The sequence below is a fragment of the Terrapene carolina genome, unplaced genomic scaffold (genome assembly GCF_002925995.2).
Source record: "Terrapene carolina triunguis isolate 2854851 unplaced genomic scaffold, T_m_triunguis-2.0 Scaffold228, whole genome shotgun sequence".
Lineage (NCBI taxonomy): Eukaryota > Metazoa > Chordata > Testudines > Emydidae > Terrapene > Terrapene triunguis.
Window position 1 is genome coordinate 3,408,224 of NW_020664579.1, and position 12,436 is coordinate 3,420,659.

Genomic DNA, 12,436 nt, shown 5'->3' on the forward strand with positions numbered 1-12,436 from the left:
AAATTTGTTAGTCTCTAAGGTGCCACAAGTACTCCTGTTCTTTTTGCGGATACAGACTAACACGGCTGCTACTCTGAAACCTGACATGAGTTGGGAAGTTTTATTTCTAGCATTTTGCAAGTGACAGAGATGGGCACAAACCAAAACCCCATCTCCAAACTCTCCTGAGCATGGGGGTTTCACAATCCAGACTTCTAATTTGGGGGAGTTTGGATTTGGCAGGTGGATTCAATGGATCCGTTATAAAGGATGATTAGTGGAAGGCATCCAGATGCCACACTGACGGGCAACCTTATAAAACCCTGCATAGATGTTACCCCCTTCATGCTTCATTGCACGATGCCCCTTGGCAGTCTCTCCTCGTGTTCCTGTCAACCTCTTTCTGTTCCTATCACAAGCATGTTACTGGATCTTAACAAAGAATAGTAACAGTTCCCCCTGGCCTGGAGGCGAGGTAAGAGCTGGAATCCCAAACGGTTACAGAGCGAATGGTTTGGGACTATGGCATGTAGCATATTCCTGTTGGGCCTTGATACACCTACTCTCTGCCCACATTGCATGCCTTTTCCCCGCTACCTGACGCATAGCAGGAGCTGTTGGGATTGAGCAAGAGTTGAGTAATGCAGTATGGGAAGTGGAGTTACCTCTGCTCCTCTGGGTAGTTGACTCCTGCACAAGAGGTGCTGGGCATGTGACTTGCTCCTGCAAAGTAACCCTGCCTATCCCAGTACAAGGTCAGGCTTCACCTAGGGTATGTTTAAACTGCAATGCAAGCCCAGGGTTAGCGGGACTTGAGTCAGTGGACCCTGGGTTAGCGAAATCAGGGCTTGAGTGTCTCCACTGATTGTCAACCCTAGGTTAAGAATTTTCTAACTCACACTTGAACCCAGGACTCTGATGTCCACACTGCAGCATGCAGCCTTGAGTCAAACCACCCATATCCCAGACTCCCTAGCATCCTCCCAAAACATAGCCACTCTAGCTCTTTGACCGTAGTACAATGTAGGAAAAGTTAGCAGTCCACCCTGCACATTACAGGAAGTTTGAACAGCCCACCAACACATCCTGCCAAGCAGGCATTTTGGTCTGTGTGCTCCCACCAACCAGACCCGGCAACGTGAAGAAGTCATCTCGCTTGCGCTTTCATTCCTGGTTCAGGAAACAGGCAGGGCTTCCATGAGATGCTGGTGGGCATTTTGGCAGAGTTTTCTGACCTACCGAAGGCACCTAACAGACCTTCAGATGAAGCAGGAGAAGGAGAACACAGACATGGCTGACTCGAACTGATGATGTTGCTCACCACGCTCGGTAGAGCCGCTCATGCTCCCTACATAGACTGGCACTTCTGGAGCAGGGCCACAAGCACAGACTGGTGGGACCGCATCCTCTGGCAGACCTGGAATGATAAGTGGTGGGTGCAGAACTTTGGCATGAAGAAAGCTATCTTTCTGGAGCTTTGTGAGTGGTTTGCCTCTACCCTCCAGCATAAAGATACTCTCATGAGGGCAGCCTTGCCAGTTCAGAAGTGGGTCGCTATAACCATCTGGAAGCTGGCCACCCCGGACTGCTACCGGTCTGTGGCCAACCAGTGTGGTATTGGAAAGTCGACTGTTGGTAAAGTGGTGGTGGAGGTTTCTGAGGCGACCAGGGGTGTGGTTTACCCCAAGGTGGCCGGCTTAAAAGATATTCCTGAAGTAACTGCTGGCTTTGAGAGAATGGGGCATCCAAACCAGGACCATTGATGGGACACGTGCCCATCGTTTGCCCTCCTCAAGGAGCACATGAGTACATAAACCACAAGGGTACTACTCCATTGGTATGCAGGTCCTCATGGACAACAGTGCTTGATTTATGAATGTTAACATGGGCTGCACTAGAAAAGTTTGTGATGCCGGGATTTTTCGCCAATAGGGAGTCAACATTCACAGACAAGCTGGGATGCTATTCCCACCAAATGACACTGTCAAAAACGACATTCCCATCCTTGTTCTGGGGGATCCTGCATACCCCCTTTTGCATTGGCTTATGAAACCTTATCCTGGTATCAGAGGACCTGGCAAAAGAAGGTTTAATTACATGCTCAGCTGGTGTAGAATGGTTGTTGTATGTGCATTTGGCAGATTGAAGTCTCATTGGAGATGTCTCCAGACCCATTCGATCATCAATGCTGTGTGCATTACTGTGGCTTGCTGTGCTCTTCGCAATCTTTGTGAAGGCAGAGATAAGCCATGTGTTTACCTTTATTATTTGAAATACACATTGTCTGATGGGATGCAGTGATAGCCATACAATTTCTTGATAAAATAAAACACAGTGTTACAACCAAACCTTTTAAAAAAAAGTGCACGAACAAGTGCAAACAGTGAAACCATATGTAATATAGAAACTATCTACTGTTTCATGTCTCTTCCCCGCCCCCGTTCTTTGTGCTGGCCGCCGCTTCCCGCCGCCCCCATTGGCCTGGAGCGGCAAACCGCAGCCAATGGGAGCCGCGATCGGCGGAACCTGCGGATGCGGCAGGTAAACAAACCGGTCCGGCCCACCAGGGTGCTTACCCTGGCGGGCCAAAGATTGCCGATCCCTGGTGTAATCCAGTCCACACCGATATCTGTTAAACTTCCCACATGCCCATACACTTGCCAGGCACACCTTTCCAATCTGTGCATATCGTTTTTCTGCTTCTGTGAGTGTGCGAAAGCAAAATGCAACTGGCTTCCACTCAGAGCCATGCTGTTGGAACAATACACCACCTAGGTCATCGCTGCTTGTATCCACACTGACCATGGTGGGCCTGTTCACATTGTAGGGCTTGAGAACTGGAGCTGTTGCGATCATTTATTTTACCTTTTTTTGAAGGCAATTTCTTGATTTGACTCCCAAAGCCAAAATGTGTTGGACTTTAACAGTTCATTCCATGGTTTCGTCACTGTAGAAAGGTCTTGTAGGTATTGACCAAGGTAATTTACCATCCCCAGTATTCTGGCACAGTAGTTGGTGCTTTCAATTCTCAAATTGCTTTTACTTTCTCATGGCTAGGAGTGATTCCCTCTTTGTTTATTGTCTGTCATAAAAACTTGATTTGGGGTAGGCATAAAACACATTTGTCCTTGTTCAGCTGCAGACCAGACTGATTAGGCTTAGGATGTCACTGAGGGTTTTGGAGTGTTATTCCATTGAAGAGCCATATATCAGAATATCAGCCATGAAAACGACAGCTCCATTTGTGATTGTTCACAGTTCTGGCATCTTTCTTCGGAAAATGTCAGGAGCACTGGTACTCCCAAAAGGTAATCCTCAAAAGCAAAATCTCCCAAAGGGTGTGATAAGTGAAGTCAGTTTAGCACTTTCTTTGGCTAAAGGAATTTGCCAGAATCCACTCCAGGTATCCAGGTTGGAGAATACTGAAGCTCCTTTCACTTTGGGGAGGGAATTATCCAGTGTTGGGAGGCTAGATTTTTCTCTCACGCCTGTGCTTCATTAAAATCCACACAGATTGATATTTTCTTTTTAACTCTTACCATTGGGGCACACCATGCTGTTGATTCAGAGATTTTCTTGATTATGCTAATCCTTTCCATTCTCAGAGGGTATGTCTACACTACGGGATTAATCCGAATTTAGATAATTCGAATTTGGGAAACAGGTTGTATAAATTCGATTGTGCGCAGCCACACTAAGCACATTAATTCGGTTTTTAACCACATTAATTCGGTGGTGTGCGGCCACACTACCCCATTTATTTTAACCACATTAATTCGGTGGTGTGCGGCCACACTAACCCTAATTCGAATTAACAAAATCGATTTTGGCGCTACTCCGCTCGTCGAGGTGGAGTACAGAAATCGATTTAAAGCACCCTTTAATTCGAACTAAATGGCTCTGTAGTGTGGACGGGTGAAGGGTTAATTCGAATTAACGCTGCTAAATCCGAATTAATCCCGTAGTGTAGACCAGGCCTTAGACTCCCTTTCCACTGTATGAAGTAATGGGATAGGAATCCTCAGAGGTATATGTACACTATATGGTTCCGCATTGTCTCTTAAGGTTATTTGTACTGGACCGCCCTCTCAAAAGTCCAAATATCACCAAATATTAAAACCCTGTCCTCAAGCTTGTGCAGCCAGCCCGAGCCTTTCCTCTTGTCATAAGGCCCTGTCCAGAACTGTGAGCATCAGTTCAACACAGAAACGCTTCTTCTTGGAATGGTCCATGAAGGTACATTGACCCAGGCTTTTGCTGCAGTGAGGGCGAGCTGTGGGGATACAACAGCCTGTAGAGGTCGAGGGGCCTAGAATAGGACAAGGCATAGCAGGTTATGGTCTCAAATAGCTCAATGCAGGAGCACAGAAAAAATCCTTGTGGAATTTCAAGGGCATAAAATGTTACTTTTCCAAACTGAACTTCAATATATTGTGAGAGAGATGCTGCAGACCACAGAAGCGCCCTGGAGACAGCCAGGTTAATCACAGTGAAGAAGTGCAGAGACAATAGTGAATTAAAAAATATAATCTGTTGGGTTTTTTTTAAAAAAAATTCAGAACAACTTGGGTTTTGGGAGGTGCCGTCAGAGGCTATGCTGCCAAAGGCTTTTCTATCATTTCAGGCCTTCCACATTTTGGAGGCCATAACAGTTCCCGTGGTGCCCGATTGACAAAGGGAGATGTTATTCCAAGTTGCAGTGGGAAACCAGCAGCGTATGCAACTGAAGTATTCAAATCTGTAGTGACTGAACAGCACATCCATGAGTGGAGTGGGCTGGTAAGCTACTGAGGTGGCCTTGGATAATACACCCTTGCCTGAAATTGACTACCTATCCGGAGTTCCTGCTATAGGAAAAGTTTGCTGCTTTAAGCACCGGTGATTGGGTCAGAATTCATGGAGGAATCCACAGGGTGCTGCGTTAGCTTCCACATGGCTTAGCCTGTTATGACTACATGGAAACACACAGAGCTCCACAGCCCCCACCCCCCTTCCCTGGCACACATCTGGACAAAATTTCAAACCCCAGTCATATTTGGGACAAATGATTTTGTCACCTATGGACTACCTTTAACTGAAATCAACTGGACTTGTAAATGAGGTCCATTTCCACCTACCCCCACCCACAGTTCACTGTTTCCAGGCGGTTAGTTACACCGTTGAGTGGTTACAGAGGAGTGTACTTACAGGCATGGAAACATAAGGTTATTATTTTTAAGAAACAGGAATGCCTGAGCAATCATCCGGAGCTTTCATACTCCTGGTAGGGTCCCGCTTGGCAAGCAGATCTGAGGCAAGGCTCCTGACTAACTGCGGTCCAAACTTCACAAGACCCCAGTGTTGGATCAGGTGCCTATAGAGGACCTTTTACTCATCTGTGGCTGTGAAGGCAGATGAGGGCTGCAGCAGAAGGGAGGACCCTGGTGATCTTGGATCTCCTTGCCGCTGGGTCAGGGTTTTCCTCCTGTCAAGTCTCGTATGGTCACCACCTGCGCACCAGTTTCCCCACATTAAAAGATGGATGAGTGGCAGTAAAGACAGGAGCAGTGATCTCTGGGAGTCTTTCGTCACCAATCTGCGCGCCGCCGGCAGCCATGTGACGGTCGTCTTGTGCTTGGATGAGACAGAAGTGCATTTCGGCAGGAGCAGCTGTGGTTGAGCAGGGCCTTTTGAGGATCCCCTCTGATCACCCCAAATGGGGAGGGGGTCTAGAAAAGGTGCCCCAGACATAGGCCGTCTCACACTCTTCCGACTGGATGGCCGTATCCAGTGGGATCACTCAACTCCACAGCCGAAACAAGAGAGATAAGACAATGAATTTCGCCACCTGGAATGTCCGCACCTTATGGACTCTCAGCACAGTGAATGCCCAGAAAGAAGAACTGCCATAATTGCCAGAGAACTGGCAAGACCCAACGCTGACATTGCAGCCCTTAGTGAGACCCCAGCTTCCCATGGGGATCAACGGGCGTCTCATGACTCTTCGGCTCAAGCTCAGCAACAACCAATATGCCACGATCATCAGCGCATTCGCCCCAACACTCGATGATGAGGAAGACAATAAGGAGCAGTTTTATAGCACTCTTGATGCAGTTCTCACAGCCACGCCTAAGGCAGAACAAACTCATTCTCCTGGGAGATTTTAATGCCAGAGTCAGACGGGACTTCCAACTCTGGAGAGGCACAATGGGCAAAGAAAAGGTGGGAAATGTAAACCCCAATGGTATTCTCCTCCTCAGAAAATGCGTGGAGCATGACCTGCTCATCACAAATACCCTCTTCAGGCAGAGTAACAAATTTAAGACCACCTAGAAACAGCCTCGGTCCAAACACTGGCACCTCCTTGACTATGTTATAATCAGAGCCCGAGATTACGCTAATGTCCGTATCACGTGAGCGATGAGAGGTACAGATCACTGCTGGACAGACCATCGATTAGTAAGAGCAATCATGTATCTGCAGCTCGCTCCACCACACCGCAAACACCCAAAGACTAAGTGAAAGTGGTACAATGTCAAAGCACTTCAAGACCAAGCCAGCTGTGAGATGTTCCAGCAACATCTGTCTGAGAAACTCTCTAACCTGCCTGACAATATCATTGACATTCAAGAGCACTGGGATCAACTTAAAAATACCATTCACAATGCATGTGCTGAAACTATAGGTTCTTTCACTCAAGACATGGGGGGCTGCATCTACGTCGCAAAGCAAAAGAGCTTGAACCCTGGATCCTGGCTTGACTCAGGCTTGGAACCCTCAACCCTCACAGGGTCCTGGGTCCAAACCGGAGTCTGAGGGATGTGTGTGTAGATAGAAGGGGGATTGGGCTCAAGTCTGGGTCTGAACCCGGGCTTACACTGCTGTGTAGACATATCCCTAGTCAATGACAAAGAAAAACGTTAGGAAGGGTGTTCCTTGTCTAAGAGCCCAATCCAACTCCCAGTGAAGTCTGCAGACTCTCCTTGACTTAGTGAACCTGTGCTTCTCCTCCCTTTTCCTTGGTGGAAACTTTAAGAGGGTTACTGAAAACTGAAGCAGGGCAGAGTATGGGGTTGCAAAGAGAACACCAGCATCCTGGGGTGAGCGGAAGTGCAGGACCAGCCGCAGAACACATGTGATTCCAATACAGCTGGTTGAAAAATGGCGAGCGTTTTCTGTAGGACATTTTTTTTTTCAGTGAAAAACTGAAGCCAAAAAGGGAAACATTTTTAGTTTTTGAAAAACATTTATTGGCTAAAAATTTTTACCAAAAACTGAAAATTCTTGCTGAAAATTTTTTAGGTTTTGATTTCTGGCTTTCACTGACACACAGGACATTTCGACCAAAATTAAACTTTTCATTAAAAGCAAAACGCCATTTTTCACTGCAAAGGTTTTTGACCAGCTATAGTGCTCATTATCACTGCCTCCGGAAAGCTTTATTCATTAATTCTTATTAATTGTTATTGTAACAGCATCTAGGAGCCCCACTGTTCTAGCACTGTGCAAACACGGTCCCTGCCCCAAAGAGCTAACAATGGGAATAAATCCAAGGGGCCCCTTCACATCATGCCCAGTCCCCCAATGACCTTTTGAAAATATACGTGTAATCTCCCCCCATCTTCTTTCCAACCTTCTCTCATCCGCTCCCGAGCCAAAGTTCACCACCAAACTACCATTCCAGTTCACCTTCTGCACACGTTCACGTTGATCCCCCTCTGATACTTGGATTTTGAGCACCCTCACATTCATACACTCGTAGCTATATTGGAGCTTGGGAGTTCCTCAACCCGGGTTGCTATTTCATTGTGGCCAGAAAAGAAGCATAGGAGGCTCCCACTCTGGAGTGATAGAAGACGTGCTGAACCAAATAGTGCCTTCAGTTACCCCTTATGCCATTCCACTAGAGTTAATGGGCATCTACCCTGGGAAACTGCGAAATGGACCCAGGGCAGAATTTGGCTGGTGATCCATAACCAAGTCTCGTTTCAGTTGTAGGTGAGCATTTTTCACCCTGGCACAAAGCACGCTTTGGGATGATTCTCATGAAATGCTCATCGCTCGGTCAGCTCAGAGCAACTAAAGGCATATTTTTAAACAGCGGCGCTAAGGAGTGTGTACTCTCCCCTCCCGTTCGTTTCAGGTTTATACCGTCACTGCAGTGTGCATAATGCTGTACAAAACCTCACACCAAAAAAGAACTAGATAAATTCATGGAGGACAGGTCCATCAATGGCTATTAGCCAGGATGTGCAGGGATGGTGTCCTTGGCCTCTGTTTGCCAGAAGCTGGGAATGGGCGACAGGGGATGGATCACTTGATGATTACCTGTTCTGTTCATTCCCTTTGGGGCATTAGCCACTGTCGGAAGACAAGATACTGGGCTAGATGGACCTTTGGTCTGACCCAGTGTGGCCGTCCTTATGTTCTTATATTCCCTGCTCCAAAAAGAGAGACATTGAGAAGCCAGGACTCATGGGAGACCCAGAGCATGGTATCAGGGACTTTCTCCCACCTTTCTTATTGTTAGTACTGTTATGAGCTGGGTGAAACCTTGTTATGGGCTGAGTTAATACCTCATGGAGATTTGTAGGTGTGAGCTCACCTTTCAATTAACATCACTGTAAATATAAGCCCCACCTATGGCAAAAGGTGTATGCCAACTCACCCAGGAGCTTTTTTAGCTGAGTATTGTTTTGGGTAGTGTGTGTGTGTGTTAGGGTGACCAGACAGCACGTGTGAAAAATTGGGATGGGGGTGGGGGTAATAGGCGCCTATATAAAACAAAGCCCCAAATATCGGGACTGTGCCTATAAAATCGGGACATCTGGTCACGCTAGTGTGTGTGTGTGTGTGGAGAGAGAGATCACACAGAGAATGAGGCAGGCAAGAACAGAGAGAGAGAGAGAGAGAGAGCCTGAAGGAGCAGCTGAAAGTGTCTGGCTGACTTTGGAAGAAACCTTTTGGGTTTGCGGGTCGGGGTGCAGGGTGAAAAGCTTGGTGCTGTGAGCAAAAGAAGCTGTTTCCTTTTATTTGATTCATTCTGCGTTCAGAGCCACAGGACTCTTTGCATTCTTTGTAGATCAACAAAACTGCCTCAAAGAAACACCTGAGGATCATCAATTTCTACTCCCAACTGGAACACCCCTTGCACCCCAAACTTTGTCCAGCAACTTGGGTCCAAAAGGGGCAGCCATGCTATTGACCCACTCGTTCTAATTTTGTGGCATCCACAGCATATTAGGCATTTCATACAAAAAGCACAGGTCCCTGTCCCGGAGAGCTTAAGCTCCACAAGCCGCCTTTCCCCTTGCTGACTAAGACATTACTGCAACTTTCAGCGGGAGTGGTCACAGAGTAAGGTACTAATGTGAGTGAGGGTTTGAGAACACAGCCCCAAAGGACGGACGTGACAGACCAGCGAGGGTACAACATGCGCGATGACGGGACGTGGCCAAGAAGGACGTGAGTTATGGATGCGATGACACAGTTACGCAGCTGACCTCACCATGAATGTCTTGGCAGGAGAAATGAGGCTTTAATAAGGATGGGAATAATCACACCTCGCTCTTGTATAGCACTTTTCCTCAGTGGTGGTCAGAGAACTTTACAAAGGAGGGCAGGGTCGTTATCCCCAGTTTACAGATGGGGAAAGTGAGGTCCCCCAGCAGGACAGTGGCAGAGCAGGAAATAGAAACCAGGGCACCTGACTCCCAGTGCAGTGCTCTGAAGAAGTAACAAGTGGGTGGGGGGACTGGTCCAGTGAGCTCGGGAGGGCATTCTACACATTGGGGCAATGGTAGTATTTTTTTTTTTAATAAAGCAGACAGCAAAGAAACGGAAAGGTAACAAAACCCTGATCAGCTCTGACGCAAAAGATCGAGATATCATTTGCTCTGTTGGCACTGACTCGTATTCATGCAGATTTGTTTTCCAGGCACTTCTGAGTGAATGAGACCCGCATCTGAGGTGATGGAACTTGGGTTTGTTTTACTTCCCAGTGACTTTGTAATCTCAGCATGGAGTGGTACATCTCACGGGTCTATATCAGGCTGCTCTCAGCTCCCTACCTCAGTGACCTGTGTATTAATGGAAGGGAGAAAAGCCTTGGACCAAAGGCTGCAGGATTTGCCTCCTTGTATTTAAACAAGCAGATCCTCTTCTCCTGCATTAACGATAACCCCTCACTACACTAAATTCATTTGGAAAAAGCTACAAGAAAAGTACATTTCACCACTGATGCTGCTTGTTCGTGCTTTACTGAGCTTGGACAGTGAATCTGGAGAGATCAGAGTCAACCCCCCTGTTCTCCTGCCCTCACACAATGCCGCTGTGTTAGGATGGCCCAAACCCTTTTTTTTTAACCACGCTTAACTGGTGGGAACTAAACTACTTGACAGTGACACTTTAATAGGGGTGACAGTCCTGAGGCTTTGTCCACAACTTTAATTCTCGATCCCACCCTGTATTCATCACATTCAAGTCTTTTGGTGCAAGAGCATGCAGCTCCCATGCAAGCACTGAACTCCTAATGACGTCAATGGGAGTCTTGGGTGTGCAAAAAAATGCAGAATCAGGCTCTTTATGGCTAGGGTATGTACTGGGCTTCCACTTCCAGTCTCATTCCATAACCTGCTGTGAAGAGTTTGTAACACTCAGGGAAAAAAATACATTAACCTGCCACAACTTGCAGTACAGGTTCTCAGCCCAGGAGCAAATCGTTTTGGAAATTTAATTAAACTCTAACGAGGCACTTTTATTATTGGGCCATCTGTCTCGTGGAATTAACGTACAATAATGTGCGGGTGGCTAATTGCTCTGTTGGCAAGTTCAAGTCAAGCAGAGACGATCCTCCCAAATCACCTTTTGAACTCACGCAAACAGCAGAGAAGCGCAGCCAGGAAGGTCTAACTGGTTCTTTAAGCACGGCAGGCTCCTTATGTGGGTCAGTCCCAATATAGGACTGGAAACTCCCTCCAAGTTTCCTTCATGGCTCTCAGTAGGGTGGGGGTCTTGCTCCTCCTCTTTGCAGAATCAGCTGGGGTGAGGGGGAGTTGGCCCATAGATCGGGTTAGATCTCAGGAGATCTGGTGGTGGCCTGGACCATCTGCATGGAGGCCTCTGTTATACTGACAGTAAATGCAACACTCTGTGCTTTTATGCTGTCTCATAGCCCCTCCCCAACCTTCTTGGCAGCGTGGCTTCGATGAAGCAGTATGCCCATGTATTCGCCCTCCCCTCCCTGGTGTTTTAGAGTGTAGAGGGGAACCTGCCTTCAGAGTCATCCGTGACTCATGCAGAGAATTTCTGCAGTGGTAAGTGGAGGGTGCTGCTCTGGAGAATGGCCACCTCCCAGGCGTGCCCAGGCCCGAACCTTCTCCAGCAGCAGATCCCAAGCCTCACCGAGCTGCCTAGAAGGACCTTCCACCAGGCTGGGGGAAAGGTAATGCCGCTACACAGGAGGCACCTCACCACCTTTTCTTCCCCCCTCCCCCCACTTCCTTCATTCACTGCCAGCTTGGCCTAGGATCAGTTCAAAGGGAATGGCCCCTTTGTAATGTAATACAGGTAGTAAAAAGAGAGATGCAATTAACCACATCCCTCCTGTTCTTCCGCTTGCTCTTCAGATTTTGGAGACCCTAGTGAAAGAAGTGATCGGGACCCAGATCCAAGCTCTCCATGAGATCCTGCAGACTGAGATCCAGACCACCTTCGAGATCTTGGAGCTGAGACTCCAGAAGAGGGCCTTGAGCCTGAACCCTCCTGTCCCCTACCCCCCACCTCCTCCTCTTGAAGAACGAACAAAGAAATCAACCAAAGCTCAAGAGCAGAAAAAAAAGAAGAAGTGAGGAGATGCGGGTTGGTGTAGCACTTGGCAGAAATCCCTGACTGACCTGTAATAATCATGGATTGTGCTTTTCAGTCCTGAAGACCATATAACCTGCCCTGGGTTTTAAACGCTCCATCCATAGCTTGATGCTGGGCTGTTTGTTCACCTTGCCCTGGCTGGAATGGGCTATTAATATGGGAGATGGAAGTGTTGCTAGCATAGCTTTGGGCGCTATGACTTTATTGTCCTCTTAACAGCTTCCTGATGCAATGCTGGCCCTCTGAATTTGGCAATAAAGACCAAGAGACCCATCTAACAAATGTATGGCCTGACTCTCCTCGACCCGTCTTATTCTGCTGATGGGAATCGGGCAATCTGGGATCATCTAGTGCCCCTGGTTGGGCCTGGCTGGGTGACTTTGCATGAGTCACTCACTATTGCTACGCCTCACTTTACCCGTTTGTAAAAGAGGGCTGATAAGGATAATAATAATACCACTCCCTAGGGGTGACGTGAGGCCTAGTGCAATAACTCTGAGACCCTCACATGAAAGGTGAACAAAGTATTAGTATTCCTCACTCCCATCAATCGGTTTAATCTCTAGAAGCCTCAGGGCTGTTAAAATCTGCCCTCTAGAGGTTCATGATG

General features: G+C 47.5%; 1 protein-coding gene across 1 annotated transcript in view; it reads left to right on the forward strand.

The window, feature by feature from the left end:
• Nucleotides 1–11,807, forward strand: part of CUNH8orf74 (chromosome unknown C8orf74 homolog) — a 28,255-nt gene extending 16,448 nt beyond the window's left edge. The window contains exon 4 of the mRNA XM_026656349.1: nt 11,586–11,807. Within this exon, the coding sequence (XP_026512134.1) occupies nt 11,586–11,807 (222 nt within the window). The remainder of the gene's footprint in view (nt 1–11,585) is intronic.
• Nucleotides 11,808–12,436: the final 629 nt, after the last annotated feature.